Source organism: Tamandua tetradactyla, chromosome 9 (genome assembly GCF_023851605.1).
Source record: "Tamandua tetradactyla isolate mTamTet1 chromosome 9, mTamTet1.pri, whole genome shotgun sequence".
In the NCBI taxonomy this organism is placed as follows: Eukaryota; Metazoa; Chordata; class Mammalia; order Pilosa; family Myrmecophagidae; genus Tamandua; species Tamandua tetradactyla.
The window spans coordinates 8,863,079-8,886,221 of record NC_135335.1 but is presented as its reverse complement, the minus strand read 5'-3'; the positions used below and the strand labels follow the sequence as shown (position 1 = coordinate 8,886,221).

The 23,143-nt window shown below is 60.2% G+C and overlaps 2 protein-coding genes across 4 annotated transcripts; one reads left to right on the top strand and one right to left on the bottom strand.

Moving 5' to 3' along the window:
- The first annotated feature begins 494 nt into the window (after positions 1 to 494).
- Positions 495 to 10,762, top strand: SIPA1 (signal-induced proliferation-associated 1). 2 transcript variants are annotated; one of them, XM_077115718.1, is made up of 16 exons: positions 495 to 587; positions 2,883 to 3,659; positions 3,905 to 4,032; positions 4,111 to 4,287; positions 5,883 to 6,057; positions 6,627 to 6,730; positions 6,985 to 7,142; positions 7,247 to 7,856; positions 8,163 to 8,437; positions 9,150 to 9,368; positions 9,479 to 9,590; positions 9,684 to 9,792; positions 9,878 to 9,979; positions 10,070 to 10,124; positions 10,302 to 10,380; positions 10,493 to 10,762. In XM_077115718.1, exons 2-16 carry the CDS (start codon positions 2,987 to 2,989, stop codon positions 10,637 to 10,639), a joined length of 3,123 nt encoding a protein of 1,040 aa, XP_076971833.1. In that variant the 5' UTR covers positions 495 to 587; positions 2,883 to 2,986; the 3' UTR covers positions 10,640 to 10,762. The 2 variants fall into 2 exon arrangements, with proteins under 2 accessions (XP_076971833.1, XP_076971832.1); XM_077115717.1 differs by having other exon boundaries at positions 497 to 649.
- Positions 10,763 to 13,516: 2,754 nt separating this feature from the next.
- RELA (RELA proto-oncogene, NF-kB subunit) lies at positions 13,517 to 22,883 on the bottom strand. Of its 2 annotated transcripts, none has more exons than XM_077115704.1 (11): positions 22,787 to 22,883; positions 22,190 to 22,216; positions 21,940 to 22,094; positions 21,628 to 21,776; positions 20,723 to 20,814; positions 20,247 to 20,378; positions 18,482 to 18,586; positions 18,028 to 18,240; positions 15,831 to 15,911; positions 15,626 to 15,700; positions 13,517 to 14,855 (listed from the first exon to the last, which is right to left on the bottom strand). In XM_077115704.1, the coding sequence occupies exons 1-11, from the start codon at positions 22,791 to 22,793 to the stop codon at positions 14,287 to 14,289; spliced, it is 1,605 nt and encodes a 534-aa protein (XP_076971819.1). In that variant the 5' UTR covers positions 22,794 to 22,883; the 3' UTR covers positions 13,517 to 14,286. The 2 variants fall into 2 exon arrangements, with proteins under 2 accessions (XP_076971819.1, XP_076971820.1); XM_077115705.1 differs by having other exon boundaries at positions 21,940 to 22,091.
- Positions 22,884 to 23,143: the final 260 nt, after the last annotated feature.

Below are 23,143 nucleotides of genomic sequence, written 5' to 3'. Positions count from 1 at the left end.
CCCCTGCAAGCTGGTTCCCTTTCTCCAGAGTTATCCGAAGGTTATTTTGTTCAGTTTTCCATCTCCTCTATGTTCAGACTTCAAGCTCTAGTAGCTCCTACATTTATCAGCGTTGACCTTGGTCAAGGACTTTAGGTGAGCTTCAGTTTCTCTAACTGTAAAGAAAGAACAGCTGCCCCAAGTGTTTTCAAGAATGAGACTGCAGAGCAGTCACCCGGTGCCCCGTGTGCTCAGTAAATAGCCGCTGCGCCTGAGCACCTGTGGCCTGCCTGGCGGGGACTCGACGCCAGGTGGCCTCCTGCAGCCCTCCGAGATGGCTGGAAGGCAGGTGCCTGTTCCCACGCTCCGCCAGGGAAATGGGCGCTCGGACTGAGCAGGCTTGTGCGCGAGCCTAGCGGGCGGGGGTGGGCCACCTCCTGGCCTGGAGCTCCGCCCACTGCGCTCCCCGCGGCGGGCGGCTCCCGGGCAGGCCCCGCCCCTCGGCCGCGGCCCCGCCCCCCAGGCGGAACCGGCGCCTGGAGCTGTAGCGGGAGAGCAGGCGGCGGGATCCCAGCGCGGGAGGCGGCGGCCGGGAGGGAGCCCCCGAGGTACTGGCGGGAGCGGGCTCGGGGGATCGGGGACACCGCTGTCGGGCCGGCCAGGCGAGAAGGTGGGCTGGCCGTGGACGCGGGCGTGGGGTTGTGTAGGGGCCGATCCTCGCCGCGTTCCCCGCCTGCACCCTCCCAACCTCCCTCCGGGCTCCAGCCCCAGTCCCGAGTCAGTACCGCCATTCCCCTGCCTCCGGACCCGCCTCGGTCCTCTGCGTTCAGGTCCAGCCCTGCCCGTGGGCGGGTGAGTGGATGTGGCGGCACCGTGGATGTGGCGGCCCCAGGCTCCTCTCGGCAGCGCTGGCCGCTGCGTCCGCAGTCCAGGGGCGGGCGCGGGGTGGGGCGGCCCCCCCGGTTCTGGAGCGCCCCTTCTGCTTGGGCGGTCTCCTCCCCAACCTTTGCACACCGCTCCCCAGTCCCGGGCCTGGCCTGGGAGGAAACATCTGTCGTGCCCCCTGGCAGCAGAAACGGGGTCATGACCTCCAGATGTGCTGGGAAGCGTCCAGCGCCTCCTCCTGGGGCGCCCAGGCCTTCCGGATCTGTGGGGGCGGGGCTGGCCCCCTCTTGTTCAGTGACACAGGCCTGGAGGAATGTCCTGGCCTCAATGGACCCTGTGTGAAGCTTCAGGGTGGGGGGCTGAGCCCAAGAACACCCCCCAAAGCAGGGCCAAAGCCTGGCCTTGGGCCAGAGTGACAGGCAGCCCATAGGCTGGGCGTGCACACGTCCACAGAACCGGCTCACATGTGCACAGAACTCAGCCCCACGGCCCCGCAGGGGCCCACACGGACCCCCCTCCCTCCTCCCCACCTCACACACACCACCCAGCACCACCCAGGCCTGCACAATCACACACAGCTCGCTTGGCCCATGCTTGGTGCCTGGCTGGCTTCACCCTCTTCATTTTCCATTCTTCCTGCAGCCGGGGGAGGAGACAGAATAGCAAGCCCCATTTTAGAGAGGAGCAAACTGAGGCTCATGGCCAGGGTCAGAGCCTGTCGTAGGGGAAACTAAGGAGGAGATGTGCTGAGCTTTGGAGGCCTGCCCCGTGGGGTCCTGGGGATATGTGCAGACTGCCAGCAGGTGCCCATGCCTCCATGGAGGGTCTCCATGCCCCCACCCTGGCTGCTGGGTCATTCTGGGTCATCCTGGGACAACCCCTCTCACCACCACCACCACACTCACACTGCTCTTTGCACCTGCCCCTGGTCCCCTACATTTCTGCTTTAGCAGGTCCCAGAGCCTTGGGTGTCTCAGACTTACATCCGGTGAGACCTGGAACCACAGCCCAACCACCCCCACCCCCGCCCCATGCACCGAGGGGCAGGAGTGGGTGGGGGCAGCACCGTTTAGGTTCTGGAGTTTGACCCACCCCGGTTCAAGTTCCGGCTCTGTTGTGGAATTGCTTCAGCCACGAGCATCCCCTTTTCTGGACTGCAGTTTGACTGCCTGTCCCATGGGGTGGGGGCAGATGTCAGCATCAGTGAGGTGAGGAAGACAGATGTCCCTAGGGTTCCAGTAAAGGGGCTGAGTGAGCATAACTCCCTCCCCTGCCCCCAGACGTGGCCACAGTGACCTGCAAGGGGGTGGGCCCGGGCCATCCTTTAGGCCAGGGTGACTTGGTTCCCAGGACTGAGCTGCTGTGACCCCAGCACCTTCCTCAGGATGCAAGGGCCTGGCAGGGGCCTGGGCCCAGAGTTGGGTCTATTTCCTGCGTTGAAGGAAGTCCTCTTGCCATTCCTGCTGCTCTCCCAGTGCCCCCGGGAACCCCTGTGTCCTTGAGGTATTGCGGCCAAGAGGGCACGGGCACTGAGACCAGGCCTGTGGGTGCTCTGCTCCTCGGGGACCCTGGAGGAAGTGGGAGGGGTGGGGAGGAAGGTCTCGGGACAGGACGTCCTCCCTTTGTCAAGCGGGCAGGACCCAGACACCAGAGGCCCCATTGGGTTTCCCGGCCCAGCAGAGGCCTGTGCCCTGTCCACTTGGCCTGGGTCGCCGTGAGGACCTTGCTGGACCAAAGCCACTGTGCGCGAGTGCAAACTGGGGACCGCCCGGGGCTCCAGGACCCTTAGGGTCAAGGACCCCCCCAAGTCCAGCCCCTGGGCAGGGCCAGCGCTAGCCGGGGGAGGGGGGCTGGAAACCTCAGCCCCCGGCAGACAAGGAAGTGGCCAGGAAAGCGGAAGCCGCTTTGATGGCCACGGAGGGGGCCGGAAGCCAACCCGGGTGGTGGAGGACCCGGCTGGGGGCCCGGGTTCCTGTTTTCTCCCCAGGCCCCTCTCTGAGCAGCCCCCACTCCCCCAGGGCAGGAACCGCCGCCACGACCCCTCGGCCCACCGGCAGGGCACCTCGCACCCGTGCCCGCCAATGCGGCCCGGCCCCCGGAAAGCCAGGCCCGCCGCACACCCATGTGGGCCGGCGGTGTGGGGAGCCCCCGGCGGGGCCCGGCCCCCACGCCCACCGACGACCTCTTCGCCCGCAAGCTGCGCCAGCCCGCGCGGCCCCCGCTGACCCCGCACACCTTCGAGCCGAGGCCGGCCCGGAGCCCGCTCCTGCGCAGCGGCAGCGATGCCGGCGAGGCCCGGCCGCCCGCGCCCACCAGCCCCCGGGCCCGGGCCCACAGCCACGAGGAGGCCGGCCGCCCGGCCGCGGTCCCCAGCCGCCTCTTCGCGGACCCGCTGGCCTTGCTGGGGCTGCCGGCCGAGGAGCCGGAGCCGGCCTTCCCACCCGTCCCGGAGCCCCGCTGGTTCGCCCACTACGACGTGCAGAGCCTGCTCTTTGACTGGGCGCCAAGGCCGCGGGGGGCCGGGGGCCACGGCGAGGCCGCCTCTGGGGCCCTGGCCTCGGCCCAGGATCCGGCCGCCAGCTCGGACCTGCTGCTCGGGGCACCCGGCTTCGTGAGTGAGCTCGGGGGTGAGGGCGAGCTGGGCCTGGGTGGGCCTGTGTCCCCCCCTGTCCCCCCTGCACTGCCCAACGCGGCCGTGTCCGTCCTGGAGGAGCCCCAGAACCGGACCTCGGCCTACAGCCTGGAGCACGCAGACCTGGGCGCCGGCTACTACCGCAAGTACTTCTACGGCAAAGGTGAGAGGTGTGCAGGTCCTGGGAGATGGCGGCCTTGCAGGGAGGTGCAAGTCAGGGCCTGGGGACAGCGGTCATTGTCACCTGCAGAGCATACACTGGGGCCCTGGACCCTCCTTTCTTTGTAAGGTCCTGGCCAACCCCCAGCACTCCAAGGGGACCCAGGGGGACTTAGCGATGGGCTGAGGGGGGTAAGATTGCCATGGGCGAGGGGCGGAACCGATTGCCCACCGCCCGGCCTTCTGCAGAGCATCAGAACTTCTTCGGGCTGGACGAGGGGCTGGGCCCCGTGGCGGTGAGCCTGCGGCGGGAGGAGAAGGAGGGCAGCGGAGGGACCACCCTGCACAGCTACCGTATTATCATACGGACCACACAGGTGAGCCGGGATCAGGGATCGGGTAGCCTCCCCCACACCCTGTAGGGAGCCTGAGCACCTCTACCCCTCCACCCCCAGCTCCGGACGCTCCGCGGCACCATCTCAGAGGACGCGTTGCCACCAGGGCCCCCGCGGGGCCTGTCCCCAAGGAAGCTTCTGGAACATGTGGCGCCACGGTTGAGCCCCACCTGCCTGCGCCTGGGCTCAGCCTCACCCAAGGTGCCACGAACGCTCCTCACACTGGATGAGCAAGTGGTGAGTGGCCGGCATGTCCCCAGCCAGACAGCTTAGACTGGCTCCCCAGCACCAAGGCGTCCTGCCCAGCTCCCAGCCACTGAGCTTTGACCCTGGGCCAGTTAGGACAGCTGGCCTTTCAGAAGCCATCTGGGGCCTTGCTTCTCAAACAGGGTGTGAGCGCCAGGAGCACCCATATCACTCAGGCCAATTGGAAGTCCTTCCCTTCCCTGTGCCGGAAGCTGCCCACTGAGCCATTCCACCCATCAGTGGTCCAACAAACATTTTACACACCTCTTGGCGCCAGGTCCTAGACGGGATGCTGGAGACGTGGGTCGGAGAGACACCCACAGAGAATCACTGAAATACCCCCAGGAGAACAGTGAAAGGGGGCTGTTGAGGGCTCGGGGTGGGGAGGGGGAGCACAGAGGCAGTTGCCGACAGGGCTTTAAGTCAGGATGAGCAGGCGTTTTCTGGGCAGAAGGAACAGGCCAGACTGAAAGCATGTCATATTTGGGGACCTGTAGGCAATTGAGGGTGGCTGGAGCAAGACTGGGGAGAAGTAGGTGAGGAAGGTTTGCATTTGAGGCACTGGGGAGCCATGGAAGGTTCAAAGCAGACCTGAGAGGTAATGTCCTACTAGCTGCCACATGAGGGCTGGACTGGAGGACAGGAAGGCTGGGCCGAAAACTGTTGCAGGCGTCTAGGCCAGGCATAATGGTGATGGTGCTGGAGATAAAGAGGGAACAGCCCAGGGTTAGAGCCCGTATAGCCTATGTGACTGACAGAAGGTATGTGTTGTGGCGGGGGCGCGGGGGGAGTTGTGAGACTTCGCAGCTTCTCGGCCCCCAGGAGTGATGTTTTTATGGAGCTGGGGAGTGAGGAGGTGCCAAGGACAGCCAGGTGGTTGGAGAAATGGATCTGGAGCTTGGGGGAAGGTTCCGGGCTGCAGGCAGAGATGTAGTTGTCATCTCATGGAGGTGGTCGTTGCTGTCTCTGAAGGCCAGGAACAAGGTGGAGAAGCAGCTCAGGTTTCTTCTCTTAGCAAGATGGAGTTGCAGGAGGGAGCGGTCCCCAGCGCCAGTTGTGACCAAGAGTGTGCTGTAGCGGGAGCTGGGGCTCCTGGGGGCTGGGAGGAATGAAGGTGAAGTGGGGACTGCCAGCGAGGACGAGCTCAGCTTTGAAGAAGGGAGGTGGGAGCTGGAGGGGGAAGCCGGCCTGGTCCCATGGGGTCAGGACACCCTGAACCGAGCCCCATTCGCCACTGATGGAAAGGAGCTGAGGGCAGAGGGTTGGCAGAGACCATGCCAGTCTCAAGGCCTGCAGAGGCCGGGTACGGGCCTTGGGTTAGAGGGAGGGGAGGACAGTCTAGCCTTGAGATAAGGAGGTGACAACGTGAACTAGCACTGGGAGTGCGGGCAGGGTCGTTTCTAGTCACATGAGAACCAACCCTGTTCCGGCCCCTTCTGAGCAATGGGGGCAGGACAGACTCGTCACCCACCTAACGGGGAGGACACGGAGGCCACCTGGGGCAGGGGGTGGGGTGCGGCGCTCAGGGCCACACCACCAGTGTCCCCTCCCCCAGGCCCAGTGCCTCTTGCCCCCCCTCCCCCTAGCTGAGCTGCCAGCGCAAGGTGGGCATCCTGTACTGCCGGGCGGGCCAGGGCTCAGAGGAGGAGATGTACAACAACCAGGAGGCCGGAGCCCCCTTCATGCAGTTTCTCACCCTGCTGGGCGACGTGGTGCGGCTCAAGGGCTTCGAGAGTTACCGGGCCCAGCTGGATACCAAAAGTGAGGCACTGGGGGCTGGGGGCGGCCAGGCTTTTGGCTCCTCTGTCCCCTGTGGCCCCTGTGGCCCCTGGGCTGGGGGTTGGGGAGTTCTCTGGGTCAGGGGCTGGAAGGAGGGGCTGGGACTGTCCCCCCAAGGCTCCAGAACCCCACTACCTGAGCTGGGCCCACATGGGTTTGGGGGTACCACCCTCTCCATCACATAGCTACTAACAGCTCAGCCCCTGGGGCTTCGCACACGCTCACGCTGGGCCAACCATCTCTCCTCTCCAAGGACACCAGCCCCTGCCTCCTGCTTGGCAGACCATTTCCCATTTCTCCCTTCATTCTAATCTCAGCACGGCCGTCCTGGCCCCCCCTCCGCCCTGGTGTGGGGGCTGGGGGCTGGAGCCTGGGGGACAGGGGAGCAGATGGGACCTGGGGGCCTGGGCGTTGACTCGTAGCCCTGTAGGCGTTGTCCACCTGCCTCCGCCCCAGGGATTGGGGGGCCCAGAGTCCCCTGAGTGCAGGCTGGATGGGGTCCCTGCAAGCTGGATCCCCTGGCCCTTTGTGACTGCCGTCTCTGGCCACAGCGGACTCCACAGGTACACACTCCCTCTACACCACGTACCAGGACCACGAGATCATGTTCCACGTGTCCACAATGCTGCCATACACCCCCAGTAACCAGCAGCAGGTGGGATGGGGGCTAGGGTGGGGGTGGGGTGGCCGGGGGCCCTGGGGAAGCAGAGAGAGGGGTGGGAGGGGGGCCTGGCTCTGGTGACCCCCAATGACCCTCCCCCTCTGCTGTTCCCTTCTCCAAAGACAAACTCCCCAGGCCAGTGAGGGTGCTCCCTGCTGCCCCGGCTGTGCCCTGCCAGAAGAGGAGGGGCTCGGGAAACATGACCCCCACCCCACCCTGACACTTGCTTGGCTCCATCTAACCCCCAGCTCCTGCGGAAGCGCCACATCGGCAACGACATTGTGACCATCGTGTTCCAGGAGCCAGGCAGCAAGCCCTTCTGTCCCACCACCATCCGCTCCCACTTCCAACACGTCTTCCTCGTGGTGCGCGCGCAGGCGCCCTGCACCCCGCACACCTCCTACAGGTGGGCGTCTGGGCGCTCCCAGGCCTGGCACCTGCCGGGGGCCCGGAATGGGCCCACCCTGTCGCATCTCACCGCTTCCTTCCCACCCCCTCCACCGCCCGCAGGGTGGCTGTGAGCCGCACTCAGGACACCCCGGCCTTTGGGCCCGCTCTGCCCCCCGGCGGAGGCCCCTTCGCGGCCAACGCCGACTTCCGGGCCTTCCTGCTGGCCAAGGCACTCAATGGCGAGCAGGCGGCGGGCCATGCGCGCCAGTTCCACGCCATGGCCACGCGCACGCGCCAGCAGTACCTGCAGGACCTGGCCACCAACGAGGTGACCACCACGTCGCTGGACTCAGCCTCGCGCTTCGGCCTGCCCTCCCTGGGCGGGCGGCGTCGGGCGCCCCCTCGCGGCCAGGGCGCGGAGCTGCAGGCTGCGGGCGCGCTGGTGTGGGGCGTGCGCGCGGCGCCTGGGGCGCGGGGCGCCTCGGGGGCCGAGGCGGGCGACCCCGACGGCGCCGAGGTGCCCTGCCTGCTGGGCATCTCGGCCGAGGCGCTGGTGCTGGTGGCGCCGCGCGACGGCCGCGTGGTCTTCAACTGTGCCTGCCGCGACGTGCTGGCCTGGACCTTCTCAGAGCAGCAGCTCGACCTGTACCACGGCCGCGGGGAGGCCATCACGTTGCGGCTAGATGGGCCTCCCAGCCAAGCCGTGGGCGAGGTCGTGGCGCGCCTGCAGGTGAGCGTGAGCGGGAAACTGAGGCCCGGGGAGGAAGGGCGCGCATTGGGGGCGGAGCCTGCTTCCCTTCTCCTGCCCCTCCTGCGAAAGGGCAAGTCGAGGGGGGTAACAGACCCAGCGTGTGAGCTGGACAGAGCTGGAACCGAGGGGGCCCTCGGACAAGTGACTTGAGCTCGCCGACCCTCATCTGTCGGGTGGGTGGCTAATGATGTCCTCGCGGCGGGTGCAAAGATCTGCGTGGCCTGGGAGGCGCGAGGGGCCCCCGGGCAGTCCCGCCCATGCCCCGCCCCTGTCCCCATCCCGCAGCTGGTGAGCCGCGGCTGCGAGACCCGCGAGCTGGCGCTGCCCCGCGACGGCCAAGGCCGCCTGGGCTTCGAGGCGGACGCCGAGGGCTTCGTCACGCACGTGGAGCGCTTCACATTCGCCGAAACGGCGGGGCTGCGGCCCGGGGCGCGCCTACTGCGGGTGTGCGGCCAGACGCTGCCCCGCCTCGGCCCCGACGCCGCCGCGCAGCTGCTGCGCTCCGCGCCCAAGGTCTGCGTCACGGTCCTGCCGCCGGACGAGAGCGGCCGGCCCCGCAGGTCAGGATGCGCAGCCTTCTCCGGAGAATCCCGGGTCTCAGCCATTACCCCTCTCACCCGAGTCACTGCTTATTTACTGCGCTAAGCCAGGCTTAGCCGGATAGGAAGTGTTTTAGGCTTCCCGGGCCATCTGGTCTTGGTCACAATTACTCAGCTCTGTCGCTGTACCGCAAAAGCAGCCGCAGACCATACCCAAATGAATGAGCCTGGCTGTGTTCCACTAAAACTTTATTTATAGGCACTGAAATGTGTATTTTATGTAACTTTCGCGTACATGAAATACTCTTTTGGTTTCAACCCTTTATAACTCGTAACAAGGATCCTTAGCTGGAACGAGTACAAAAACAGGCTTCCAGCTGGATTTGGCCCCAGGATGTACTTTGTGGATCTCTATGATGAGTTACCTGTGTTGTTATTTCATCCCCACAGCAAGTTATGAGCCTCATACTGTTATCTCCATTTCACAGATGGAGAAATTGAGGCTTAGAGTGATTTGTCTAAGAGACAAAGGGGCAGCACTAGGATTTGAACTTACACCTGGAAAAATGGCCAGTAGCCAAACAGACATTTTTCATTGTTGTCAGGGGGTTTGGGGTACGCTTCTCCTCCTGGAGAGCTTCAGGCAGCAGCTAGGAGTGGGACTGGGGCTGCAGACAGCTGGTGGGGACAGGCTTCTCGCCTGATACCACCCTTTTCCCCTGCCCCTTCCCAGGAGCTTTTCGGAGCTGTACAGGCTGTCTCTGCAGGAGCCTAGCCGGCGGGGGGCTCCAGAGCCGGTACCAGAGGAGGCCCCCGGGGTATCCCTGCTGCCTGCCACCAAGCAGCTCCTGCACCTGTGCCTGCCTGATGGCAGTGGCCCATCGGGGCCTGGGGACCTGGCTGAGGAGAGGACTGAATTTCTGCACAGCCAGAGCTCGCCATCTCCCCGCAGGTGCACCCTCCTGCTTACCCTCTCCTACAGCTCAGATGAGTTTGGGTAGGCAGACTGAGCACAGGCCACGGGTCTGGCTTCCAGGGCTGAGCTGCCTCTGCTTTCCCCAGCTCCTTGTCAGATGAGGCCCCGGTCCTGCCCACCACCACTCCAGACCTCCTCTTGGCCACGAGAGCCACACCGCCAGCACCCAGTGCTGACAGGGAGACACCCCCTGCCCAGGTGAGCAGCAGTAGGGCTCTAGGGCCCAACCAGCAAGGGTGGGCTCTGGTGTCAGTGGGTGTCACCTCACCTGCACCCATTTCACACTCCCAGGATGGGTTAGGCGGTCCCAGTGACTGTGAGGACTGGTGCGACCCAGCCCCGGAGCTGAGGGCCTCCTTCCTGCCACGTACCTTGTCTCTGCGCAATTCCATCAGCAAGAGTGAGTGTGGAGCGGAGGGGAGGGGAGGGGAGAGGAGGGGACCAGCCTGGGCCTTGCCTGCCTGAGGCCCCTCCCTTGTCCGCAGTCATGTCGGAGGCGGGCAGCGAGACCCTGGAGGACGAGTGGCAGTCCATCTCCGAGATCGCCTCCACTTGCAACACCATCCTGGAGTCACTGTCCCGGGAGGGTGAGGCCACCGGGGCACCCAGGGTTGGAGCCAGGATGGGGCTCTTTCTCCCTTTACCTCCCTGCCCACACAGGCCCTCTGCCCCCACAGGACAGCCCATCCCAGAGAGCGGAGACCCCAAGGGAACCCCCAAGTCCGATGCTGAGTAAGGCTCCCTGATCTTGCCCTGTCATCATGCCCGTTCCTTAGCATCATTCGCATCACTGACCCAGGGCACCGCTTTCACATACACTTAAGAATCGGGCCCCTCGCACCCAGGTGGGTCTGCCCACGTGCGGTCCTCTCCCCTGGTCCCGCTGAGTCCTGACCCCCATGTCCTCAGGCCAGAACCCGGGAGCCTGTCAGAGAAGGTCTCTCACCTGGAGTCCTTGCTCAGGAAGCTGCAGGAGGACCTGCAGAAGGTGAGGGGGCAGGGCTGGGGATCTGTGTGTATAGGGGGGAGCACAGGCAAGGGGCCGGCTGCTCTGACTCCTGCCTCTCCCACGACCCTCCACCCCGGCCCCTCCCTGCCAGGAGAAGGCAGACAGGGCTGCCCTGGAGGAGGAGGTGCGGAGCCTGCGGCATAGCAACCGGCGGCTCCAGGCAGAATCGGAGAGTGCCGCCACCCGCCTCCTCCTGGCTTCCAAGCAGCTGGGCTCACCCACCACCAACCTGGTCTGAGCCACCCAGTCCAGCTTCTGACTTGGCTACGGCCCGGCCTGGCCCAGCCCGGAATTGCCCAGAGCCCATCCTGGTCCCTGGGCCCTTGGCCCTCCTCAGGAACTCTCTCCCTATGTGGAGGAGGCGTCTCAGCACTGCCCCCACTCCCCAGCCCGTTATTTGGTGGCAGAGTTGCCCCTACCTCATCCCTATTTGTAAATATTCTTTGGAGAAAGAGGGGCTTCAGGGAGTAAAGAAGCCACAAGCCCCTGCTATTTGTCTGTGTGTCTGTACTGTTTATGACAGTGGGGAAGGGGTTTTGCCCCAGGGGCCCCAGCCTCGCTCCGGGCTCACCTGTGTGATAGGCAGGCTCTGGGGACACTGGCTTAGGGCTGGGTGGCACTCACTGAGGAGACCTCTGAGGCTAGACCACCCCTTGCCTTTTCTCCCACATTTATTTGATTCTGCTGGGATGCATACTCCTCACCTCCTTCCTCAAAGCCAGGTTCAGCCAACCCTCTACCTGGGCTCAAACTCAAGAAGCTAGGATCAGGGGCAGGGGAGGGGCAGAGCTTAGGGGTCCAGGAGAGCCTTGTCCCCATCTCTGTCTGCCATCACCGAGACCCCAAGCATGGTACTTCCTCGACCAGCTGCCAGATCCTGAAGATACCATGGGCTCAATTGGCAGCTTGTCTGGTGGATGTTTCTGTCTTTGGGGAAATTGGACCTTGATCCCCCTTCTCTCCTCACCAAGCTGTGCCTTTCCCAGCTTGGACTTCATCCAAAATATCTCATTGCTGGACCTGAGGCCCAGAAAAGACACTGATTTCCCTGCCATTACATATTGAGTCCAGCCCCTTTGCCAGGCTGACTGAGGCTCTCCCTGCTGAGACCCAAGCCCTGGGTTCATTCTAGTATGAAAAACTATACTGGGAAACAGCATGAAAGGATCAGGAAGGCTTCATGGAGGTGGTAACATGAGGGCTGAGTTTTGAAGGTTGAGTAGGAGTTCGCTAGTCAGTGAAGACTGAAGAATCCCAGGTATGACCAGGTGGGAGTGGGGTGGAGCATATTTTGGACTGGATCAGGGTGCACATAGGCACCCAGGGTCAAAGAGGCTGGAGCTGGAACAGAACGGGCCTTGAAGGGTGCATTAGGTCTCCTGGATTAGCACTTCTTAACCCTGTGTCCCAGGTCCCTGGGGACTTGGTGTGTTCATAGCAGACTGGGACCTTATCACGTGATGACAGATGGTCAAAGGGAGAGTGACGGGGTGAGGTTTGCGTGTCAGAGCCCTTTGGTGGCAGGGAAAGCTGGGAGGCTGGGAAGGAAGCTGCAGCAGCAGCCTGGGTGAGAGGTGGTAGTAGTGAACATTAGATGAGAGTGGTGGATAAGTGGGGGAAAGTGGACAGATTTTCCAGGACCTGGTGAGGGACTGGACACGAGCTAGGGGAGAAGCGGCTGCCAGGTTTCTGGTTGGAGCCTGGGAGGGAGTAGGAGGGGGGTGGAGGTGGGGCCGGCAGAGATCACTTGGAACAGGGTGAATGTGAGAGGCTTGAGGGACGTCCGAGTGGAGCTGTCTAGCGTGGGCGGGCAGGGCACAGCGTTCTAGCTGCAGACAAGAATTTGCAACTGGTGAGCCGCAAGCACACCGAGCTCACTCAGCGAGTGTGGGAAAGACCGTGAGAAGGCTTCCGGGGGCCACGGCGCGGGGAGATCACTGCAGGTCACGGGAAAAGCCAAGAAGAGCGAGGCGCGGCCCTGGCCCACTCGATCCCTGTCTGGAGCGCGGGCTGGGCGCTCCTAGGGCCCCGCTCAGCCCCGCCTCCCCCCAAGGAGCTCCCGGGAGGGTTCTCTTGGATCCCGACCGTGCGTCTCCAGCTGGGAATCTGCCCAGCGCGCCCACTTGGCCCTGCCTGGAGCGGCCGGCCCTTGCCCCGGGCCCCGCCCCTGCCCTGAGGGCCCCGCCCCTGCCCTGAGGGCCCCGCCCCCTGCCGAGACGCTTTCCCTTTCCCCACATCCCGCTGCGTGCTGGCATTTTCTTGGCACGGTCCTTCCGACTCGCTGCCCTTGGGTCATTGACTGTTGTCCTCAGGGTCTCGCCAGCCTTTGCGGCGCGTCCCACTAACGACAGCCCGCTTGCCTCTGCCGTCACCCACCCTCAACCGTGCGAAGCTACGCAGGCGCCATCGGCTTCAGGACGGGTTTCCTGAAGTGCTGGGCGGTGCTTCCTGCCGGCGAGGGCTATCCCTGCGCACGCGCACCCGAGGTGGCCGGGCATAACTAGCCAGGGCCTTTCGCCGACTCTGCTTTACTGCGCGTGCGCTGGGCCAAACCGGAAGCAGCCCCAGCTCCTGTCCGATGGGCTGTGGCCTGAGCTTTGTTTATGATTCTCGGGGCTGCGGCTTGAGATTTCTTCTCTCCTTCCAGAATAGCGTGTCAAAGCCTAGGTGAGGCTGGCACAGACCTTCACCTGGCGAGTCTCCCCTGGCCACCCAAAAGATGGAAGTCCAAATCTCTTAGCCCAGGGTTCTTGATAGCCGGGCCCCAGCGTCACTTCGCAACAGCCTCTCCCAAACCCTAACTCCAAACAGGGACTAGTCTGTCCCCTTGCGAGATCCACCTTATTGTTCTAACGCTCGGAGCTAATGTGGCCTCTGTGAGAATTTTCCTGAAACTGTTCTGTCCCCACGGCCAATGGGCTCTGGCGGGCTCCCGCGACACTGGGACCCGAACCGCGGCTACCTGTTTTACTCCACTGGACAGTGAGGAGGGCTTTGGGCTTTCCAAGGGCACCCTCAGACTACAAGCTCCCAGATACATTCATCCAACTCTATCGCCGATGTGATGTGATCAGTAAAGACTGCTCAGTGATGTCTGAAAGAAGGCAGATCTCTGTCCAGCTTGGCAATATTTATTAGTTTAGAGTAGAAAGAGCAAGAGTCCATCTGCTTTGATTCTTCAGTAAAAACCATGCCTCTTGACTGGAGAGCTACCAGCCTGCCCTCCCCCATTCTCCAAACCACCTGCCCTACTACTAAGGCACTTGAGACTAGGAGGAACAGGGAAATCTCAGACCAAACCTCCTTTGGATCATGGAGAGTACCTGTCCCACCAGCTCCCTTCAGCCACAGCTGAACAACAAAAGAGCGGGGAGGGACCTTCACAGGGCAGGGAAGAGCAACCTCGCAAATGCTGATGTTAGGCACAAGGACAATGCCAGCACCACAGAGGGGCCGGTAACAGGAGGAATATTTTGGCTCAATGTGTAACTGAGGAAGACACTTGATAATAAGGCTTAGTGGCCTCTAAGGCCATAGCTCCAGCCTATCTTTCTTTCTAGGAGAGTACTAGAAGCTGGAGGGTAGGGGTGGGGGCCCCCAGAGTTCCTTACAGAGAAAAGGGGGCTGAGCATCAGGGTAAGGGAAGAAAGAGTCTGAGTTTCCCAACTCCCCCCTCTCCAGAGAAGTTAATGCTTCTGCTTAAGCACCTCCAAAAAGAAAGAGATACAGATACTGCAAATAAATGAATAAATTGTGCTCCTCTTTCGAGGGCTACATCACCTAAAGAAGGTGGGGTACCCCTGGAATCCATAAGTGCTGTGGAAGGGTTCAATCCCCTGCAGCCCCAGTGCTCTGGGCAAGGCAGGTGTCACTACCCCCCACCCCTTAGGAGCTGATTTGACTGAGAAGAGCTGAGAAGTCCATATCCGCAATGGAGGAGAAGTCTTCGTCCCCTGAAAGGAGGCCGTTGGGGAGTGCCGAGGCTCCCATGGTGGTGGGAGCTGGGTCAGGGGGCCTCTGAGACCCTGTCACCAGGCGAGTTATAGCCTCAGGGTATTCCATCAGCATGGGCTCGGCTGTGTGGGGGGCCATGGATGCACCCTGGTTCAGCAACTGCTGAAACTCAGAGTTGTCAACGGATGCCAGGTCCGTGAACACGGCTGGGTCTGTGCTGTTGCCGAGGAGGGCCCCCAGGTCTTCATCGGTATCAAACTGCAGCTGTAGCAGGGCCTCTGTCAGTGTCCCTTCCCCAGCCTGGGTGGTCTTGGGGGCAGGTGGGAGCAGCACTGGGGCCTGGGGTAGAGCTGATGCGATGGCTGGGGCAGGGGCCAGGGCCGGGGGCAGGACCTGGGCAGGGGCCTGGCTTGGGATCTGCCCGGAAGGGAAGACCATGGGGGAAAACTCCTCAATGTTGATGGTGCTGAGGGGTGGCGTAAAGGGATAGGGCTGGGGGGCTGGAGGAGAGAGACAGAAAGGCAGGGGTCAGAGAAAGCCCTAGAGACCCACTCATTCCCTTAGCCCCCCCACCCCTTTCAATAGTGCTTAGGATCAACTTCTCCCTAGGGAGTCACTGCCAACACACCAGCTCCTTCCTCTCACCCAATCCAACTAAGCCTGTAGGGTCCAGTTCTAGCCCCACCTCCTCCTTGGAGCCCTCCCTGACTACTCCAGCCTGGCCATAAGCTCTCTCACCATAACCTCCTCACTTCACAGCTGCTAAATCAAGCCCTGAGATGGGATGAACCCAAGGGACACCCAGAGAGTAGTGGCCTGGAGCAGGGCATATTGTCATTCTTTTCTGAGCAACCCGCAAGCACATATATTTTGCTACTTTAGAGGTGATTTATTTTGGTTCCCTAATTAACTGAGATTTAAGGCAGAAAATGAATTTTTTTTTTTTTTTACTTCCTGGAACAAGTGGTTCTCAGACCTCAATATGCATCAGTATCCCTGAGAAGTTGCTGGTTCCTGGGCCACACTTCTAAAGACTCACTGAGTAGGTCTGCAGTAAAGCCCAGGAACCTGCATCTTCACCACATGTCAGATACCTCTGACAAAGGTAATCCAGGACTCACCCTGAGAAACATGGGTGCAAGAGAAAGTTGCTTCAGACAACACCTATTGGTGGGGCTGATTGTTCTGTTTGTCTCCCTCCCAGAAGGGGTCTAAACCAAGGCTGAACAGATCTGAACTGGCAGTTCCAGTGGACAGAGAAAAACCTTACCTGGCTTGGGGACAGAAGTTGAGCTGCGGGAAGGCACAGCAATGCGCCGGGGTGGAGGCCGGGGGTCAGCGGGGCCTGCAGGGCAAGGGCTGGGTCAGCTTTCAGCCTGCAGAGGTCCGCCCTCCCCAAGCTCCAAGGGTCTCCCCTCTACCTTTCCGTCATGTCCAAGCCCCTTTGCTCTAGCTGGCCCTCACACTGGCCTTACCATTGAAAGGACTCTTTTTCATGATGCTCTTGAAGGTCTCATATGTCCTCTTGCGTTTCTCCTCGATCCGGTGACGATCATCTGGGAAAGGAATGGGGAGAAGTGGGTCCCACTCTTCTCAGCAGGGCCCCCAGAGCCCTCAAAGGGCCCTCTGGAGGAAAGTGATGGGCTAGGCCTTCCTGAGATGCTGTCTTCCAACCTCACCAGGCACTGAGAAGGCTGCTATGACATTCAGCAATTCTGGGAAGCTTGCAGCTTTCTGAGAAGGCCTCTGTTGCCTGCCTCTGCTCCTCCGAAGGCCACATGTGTGATTCCAGGTTAATGGAGCCATGCTCTGGGGAACAGGAGCCCTTGCAGGGTGTCCTAGCCTCCAGCTCATTCTCTTACCTGCCGGGCTCACATTCTAGCTCATCCCTAGCCTAGATCCAGACGTGGGTATAACTACTCCACTCTCTGAGGCAAATGAGGTACAACAGGCTTCAGACTTCAACATACTTTTACTCTTCTCTTTGACAGTCTGATAGTTTGGTTTGGGGCTTTCAGAACTGTCTTTCTGACCACCACAGCACTTGGATAACTCCAAAGCCCTTCAATCCCATCAGTCCAAAGCCAACCTCACCATCTCCCCCCGATTCTTTCTCCTGTGTTTCCTTACTACCCATCTGCCCTCTCACCAAAGCTAGAAACCTTGCAATCATCCTCAACATCTCCCCATTCACTAATTCAACACATCTTTACCGAGTACCTACTATGCGTCAGACTCCATTCTAGCCCCGGGGAGTAAGCAGACAAGGCCTCTGCTTTCAAAATGATAGAGACGGGACACAGCCACAAACACAAAATAAAATCTCCAGAAGTGACAGGAGCATGGAGGCAGATAGGTAGGGTGCTGTAACAGACCCAACAGTGAGCTGGAGTGGCTCATTTAGAGGTGGTCAGGGAAGGACTGGCATGAAGCCGTCACCAGAAGACCTGGGAGCTAAGCCTTCTGGGCAGAGGCAACAGCCAGCACACAGGCCAAGGGCTGGTGGGGCTGAGGCCGGGCAGCCAAGGAGGACAGTGGTACTTGTGGTATTTCTTGCTTTTGCGCTCCTGCAGGCTTCACACTGCACCTCGTCTCCCTGGACTTCTGCAACATCTTGGCCTCCCTGCCTCGAGTCTCCCATCTCTGATCCTCTGACACGTGGCCACCAGAGTGAGCTCACAGATCTGCACATGTCACTTCCTTGCTGGTAAACCTCTGATGGCTCTCCACTGCCTTCAGAATGAAACCGTGGGTGAACGCCTTGAGCCTAACATCCAAGGCCCTCCTGTGTCTGGGCCTGCTTACAGCCCAACGTCAAAGCCCGTCTCAGAGCTGCCTCTGAACACGCCGTGCACTTTTCATGAACCGTCCTCCCAGATGGGTCCACGTGCCTCAGGTCTTTCTCCAATTTAAAGGGCGCCTCCTACCTGTAGCTCTCCTCGGCTCCCTGCCTCTGTGCTCCCACAAGCACTTTGCACAAACCTCCCCTTGTTGTGCAGTTATTGTGTGACTTGAGGATTTCCTTCTTCACATGACTGTGCTTCTGAAGGGCAGGACCATGTCTTATTCTAGATGAATATGGTATTTGCAACACCAAGCACAGGCCCTCGGCACCAAGCGGGCACTCAATAATTATTTGTAGAAACAATCAGTGGCGGTTTTGGAGGGGTTGCTGCTCCCAGTACACACACCCCCATAAACTAGATCATGGGCTTTGGGTAAAGGATTATTCTGCTATTCCCCCTGTGGGCAGATGCCTGAAAGCCTTGGCCCAACCACGGCTTGTGCTAGTGACAGGGGACACGGCATGGAAACTGGATCCTGGAGCCAGATGGCCTGGGTTCAAATGCTGGCTTTGCTGGAAAGTAGCCAAAATCTCCATGTGCCTCGACTTTCTTATTTGTAAAATGGAGATGATGTTACCTACCACAAGAGGTTGGTGAGAGAACAAAATCAGTGAATTCACTGAAGGGCGTGGAACAGACATGTAGTAGTTCAGTACGTCTGGGCTAGCATTACTTAATGAGGCAAGAGACAGATGATGCTTCCTGTGTAAATTCCAAGCCCTGGCCCCAGCTGTCGGTCCTCATAGCCAGCCTTAGACATCCAGCCCTGGCCTCTCTCCTCGGGTGGAGCCCGCTGGCCCGGCTGCTACCCACCCCAACTGCGTACCTGTGTCTGGCAAGTACTGGAATTCCATGGGCTCGCTGAGCTCCCGGTCGGAAGGCCGCCGTAGCTGCATGGAGACGCGCACGGGGGCCTGCAGGCTGGGGTCAGCATAGGGAGGCGTCCGGAACACAATGGCCACTTGTCGGTGCACATCAGCTTGGGAAAAGGAGCCTCGGGCCTCCCAGCCGGGTCCCGTGAAACACACCTCAATGTCCTCTGCAGAAGATGAGGCAGCAGAGTGTGTGTGCCCTGCCAGAATCCACTGACACCCCTGCCCACCCCCACCCCCACTGGTGCTGTCTGCCTCCTGGGATACATCTCCCTAGTGCCCATCTGAGGCCCCCAAGGTGTTGGGGGAAGGGGGGATTAAAGCTGTTCCCTGAATCTCGCCATCTCTGCTAAGCCTCGCCCCTCACCTCCTGCTCCAAAGAGCCCAGCTCTGTCCTGTGGTGTGTACCTTTCTGCACCTTATCACACAGTAGGAAGATCTCATCCCCTCCGAGGCAGCTCCCGGAGTTTCTGTTCACTCGGCAGATCTTGAGCTCGGCAGTGTTGGGGGCGCCTGAGGGTTGGGAGTAAGACAAGACGCCCTGAACCACCAGAGGTCCCCTTGGAGACACAATATTGCTGCCCAGCCCAGAGTCAAGGGGCTGCCCAGAGCTTGCAACCCACACCTCTGAGCCAAATTCAGCCTGTCCCTTGACCCTGGCTCCTTGGCCTAACCAATTTAGCAGCTATTTATCAACTAGCATCTACAACTGCCCAGCACTGTTCCAGGCACTAAGAATATAGCTATGCACAAAACCTCAACACCTCTGCCTCACCGAGTTTATAGTCTAGTAGGAACCAATCTGCTGGTGCCTCTTCTTTCTCCACCTGACCTGAGCAAGCTGCAAGGCCCAGTTAATACCCACCCTGGCAACAAGGCTGTCCTCCCCATACATCCTGCTTTCTCATCCTTGGGGCTCCAGAGCCCTTTTATTTTCATCCATCCTGCTTAATGAAAGACCGCTGTTGGTCAGTGTCAGCTCAATTCATCTGTGAGCTCCCTGGGAGTATTCATCATTCATCATCGCTAACTTTATCTTGTTCTTGGGAGGTCATTTCCTGGAATTACTAGTACTATTGGGGCACACACTCCTAGGCTTTTTTTTTTTTTAACTGTAAAATATAACATATATATACAGCAAAGAAAGGAAAAACAATAATTTTCAAAACACACTTCAATAAGCAGTTACTGGACGGATCCCAGAGTTTGTCATGGGCTATCATTCTACCATCTCAGATTTTTCCTTCTAGTTGCTCCAAACACTGGTAGCCAGAAAGAATATTAATATAATGTTTCAGCAGTCATACTCATTTGTCAGATCATATTCTCTCTTATAACTGCTCCTTCTCCTTTGAGCCTTCTCCCAATCTATAGGGATCTTAGAGCAATGCCAGTTCTGACTTTCATTTTGGAAAGGGGTGTCGACACTAAAGAACTGGGGGATGTAATTAATTCATAACTTGGAGAGGCTGGTCCCTGAGTTTCAGGACTTATCTGACTTGGGAACTCTTTGGGAATTATAGGTTCCAGGAAGACAAACCTAGTGCAAGAAACCTTTATAGTGTCTCAGTTCAAGCCCTAGGTATTCTTAAGAGTCCAAAGGAGTGATGGTGATTGGGGTTTAGCAAACCATGGCAATTAGCAGTATCTGAGCATGCATCAGAGCAGTCACCAGAATAGCCTCTTGATTCCATTTGATCTTTCTTGGCCACTGATGCCTTATTTTATTACACTTCTTTTCCCCCTTTTGGTGCAGAAGGCATTGCCGATGCCAGGGTGCCAGGGCCAGACTCATCCTCGGAAGTCATGCCCCATGTTGGCAGGAAGATTTTTACCCCGAAATGCCTAGCCTGTTTTCATAGATGGAATACCAACCCCGTCCACACACATATATCCCCTTACCAGTGGGAGCAGAGCCTGTCCCCTCCAGCCCCTCATCACAGGATACTGAAAATGCATCTGACTCCCTGCCAGGCCTGGAAGCTGCACCCTGAGGGCAGCTCCAGGTCTCCTCTGCCGTGTCTCCTAGCCAGCCCCCAGTGGGGCACAGAGATGACAAATGCACCCGTTGACAGACAGAAGCCCGAGCTCCATCCCAGGCTGTACCCACCCCAACCTTCTTCCTCCTCCCCAGACCCATCTCTCCCTTGCCCACAGCTCCCTGGTGACTCACGGTTGTCAAAGATGGGATGGGAGAGGACGGGCGGCAGGCGGAGTGGCCTGCCTGCCGGGTCCCGCACTGTCACCTGGAAGCAGAGCCGCACAGCATTCAGGTCGTAGTCCCCTCGCTGCTCTTCTATGGGGACTGCAGAAAAGCAGGTGGTCAGGAGAGCCGGGGGACAGGGCTGGGGACAGGGAGCTCTCGGCGGGGAGGGCTGATCAGGGGCATGGGAAATAGGAGGAGGAACTCAGAGGAGTAGGAAGAGAAGGTTCTAGACCCATCACTGGCTCTACCTGTCACCCTGATGCCATGCCCCTCAGTGCTCCCAGTGGTAAAATGGGAGTGTGCACTGAACGGGCAGCGACATCCCGTGCATCCTGTGAGTCTTGGCCAATGAGGGAGAAAGGCAGGGAAGGTGGCCTCAGGAAGGTAATGGAGGGTAGGGGTGCTCCAAACAAGCCCTTGGCCTTCGCACCCTTACCCCTTACCTTGGAAGGGGTTATTGTTGGTCTGGATGCGCTGGCTGATAGCTTGCTCCAGGTCTCGTTTCTTCACGCATTGGATCCCAAGGTTCTGAAAGCTGAGTCCCCGCCCCGGTATCAGTCCTACTGTCTCCAGCAGAGTCTAGACCCTCCTGCCTTATTCAGTGTGCCCCCCACTCCCAACCAGACCATCTCTCTGTGGTCCAACGGCTTCCCATCGTGCTGCAGTAAAAACCACACTCCTGACCTCAGGCTTGACAAGCCCCGTGGTACCTGGCCCCTGCCTAGCTCCTCCAGCCTCAGGGGTCCCTTTTCTGTCTCTACAAACACACTCAACTCATTCCCACTTCAAAGCCTTTGCACTCGTTCTTTCTGCTTGGAATGTTCTCTCCCTGCTTCAGTTTTTTTCTCATCATCAAAGTCTTAGCCCAGAGAGGCCTTGCCTGACTTCCAATCCAAAGAAATAACCCCTGCCCCAGGTTATTCTTCACAGCCAATTACTTCGTTTTATTTTCATCATTGAAATGATCACTCTAACACTATCTTGCTTATTTATTTGTATATTTATTTACAGCCTGTCTCTGTCTCCTGGTATGTGAGCTCCAGGGGAGATGGCTGGTTTGTGGTTTTTCTTTCTCAGCACAAGCAGTGTAACACCAAGGGACCTGCTCTTTCAGCCACAGAGATGATTAGGGCCCCATTCCTGCCCCAAGGAGCCCACATCTGCTGGAGGAATGAACCCACAAAAATATTTTCAAGACAAAGCAAGTCTGCTTTGCAGACCTGGGGACAGAGAAAGGAATAAGGAATTCTGCCCTGTGTATAGAAAGGAGTGAGACTGTCACAGCTACACGAGACCCTCCCATCTTCCCGTCATCGCCTCCTACTCCCAGGTCCTGCGGGGAGTTCACCTGTGGATGCAGCGGTCCGGGCAGAGCTCAGCCTCATAGAAGCCATCTCGGCAGTCCTTCCCCACAAGCTCGTGGGGGTGAGGCCGGTGAGGGGGATCCTTGGTAACCAGGGAGATGCGAACTGTCCCTGGCCCTGTGTAGCCATTGATCTGTCCAAAGTACAGAGAGCACCTAGAGGCCCAAGAATTCCAATCCCACCTCCCAGACACAGAGGGCACAGAGGCCTGAAGGGAGACCACTTCCGCAGCCTCTCCCTAGCGCCCAATCTGTGTTCCCCACTCCACTTCTGGGAACCAGTGGCTGGCTGCTGACCTTGATGGTGGGGTGGGTCTTTGTGGTGTCCGTGCTCCGCTCGCCTGGGATACTGCCCGCTGAGCGGCCCTCGCACTTGTAGCGGAAGCGCATGCCCCGCTGCTTGGGCTGCTCAATGATCTCCACATAGGGACCAGAGGCCTGGACTGGCTCTGCTGGGGAGATGCAGGCCACTGTCCCCACTGCCCCTCACCCTCTCCCCCCCTGCCAACCCCCACCTGGAACCATTGAGAAAGGACAGTATACTTACCTGAGGGGAAGATGAGGGGGAACAAGTCTGAAAGGGGAGGGAGACAAGGGTCAGCAAGCCACTTCCCATCCTCACCAGGTTCCCCTGGAGTGAAACTGAGTCAGGGCCTGCTTTCTAGACTCTGTAGGGAGACTATGGGGTGGGGTGAAGAGGTCCAGAGACATTTGTTTCCTGAGGGAAAACTAGGTACGGTGTCCTCCTTTGACTAAGGGAAACTAAGTCAAGGCCTTCTCTACTTTCATAACCAAAATTAAGAGGATGCACTCCCCCACCCCTCTTCCTGAAAGGAAACCTGAGTCAGCTACATTCTCCTCTAACAGGTAAACTAAGTCAGCGCTGCCCCCATGGACCCTGGGGGGAACCTGTGTCAGGGCCCCGCACACCCACCCCCACCCCCACCCAAGACGGAAACTGAGTCCAGCCCCCCCCTTCCACCCAGAGGGGAAACTGAGTCAGGCCCCTTCACGCCCGGCCCGCCCCGCGTCACCATCCGGCCGGGCCGCTCCCTGCGTGGCACCCGCCCGCGCAGGAATGGGGGCCAGGGGGGCACGGAGACTCCCACCGCGGGGCCCCCGCGGGGTCAGAGGGCGCCCTCACCGTCCATGGCCGGGGTCCCGGGGGCGGGGCCGGGGTCGCAGCTGGGCCCGCGGCGCGCGCGCTACAGCCGAGCCATTCGCCAGAGGCGGAAATGCGCCGCGCGCGCCCGCCGCCGCGTCACTGCCCGGAATCCGGCCGCGCCTGCGCGCTACGTCACCGCCGCCCCGCGCGGGGGCCCGGGAGCCGGGTGCGCGCCTACCGGGGGGCGAGGAGGCCGCGCGCCGCCGCCGCCGCCGCCGCCGCCGCGCCGCGCCGAGACCCGGGTCCGAGAGGCTTCCCGGGGAGGGCGCGGCCGCTCCGCTCGCTCCCGAGTCCCGGCCCCGCCTGGAGGGCGGCCGGGCGATTACTCACGCTGTT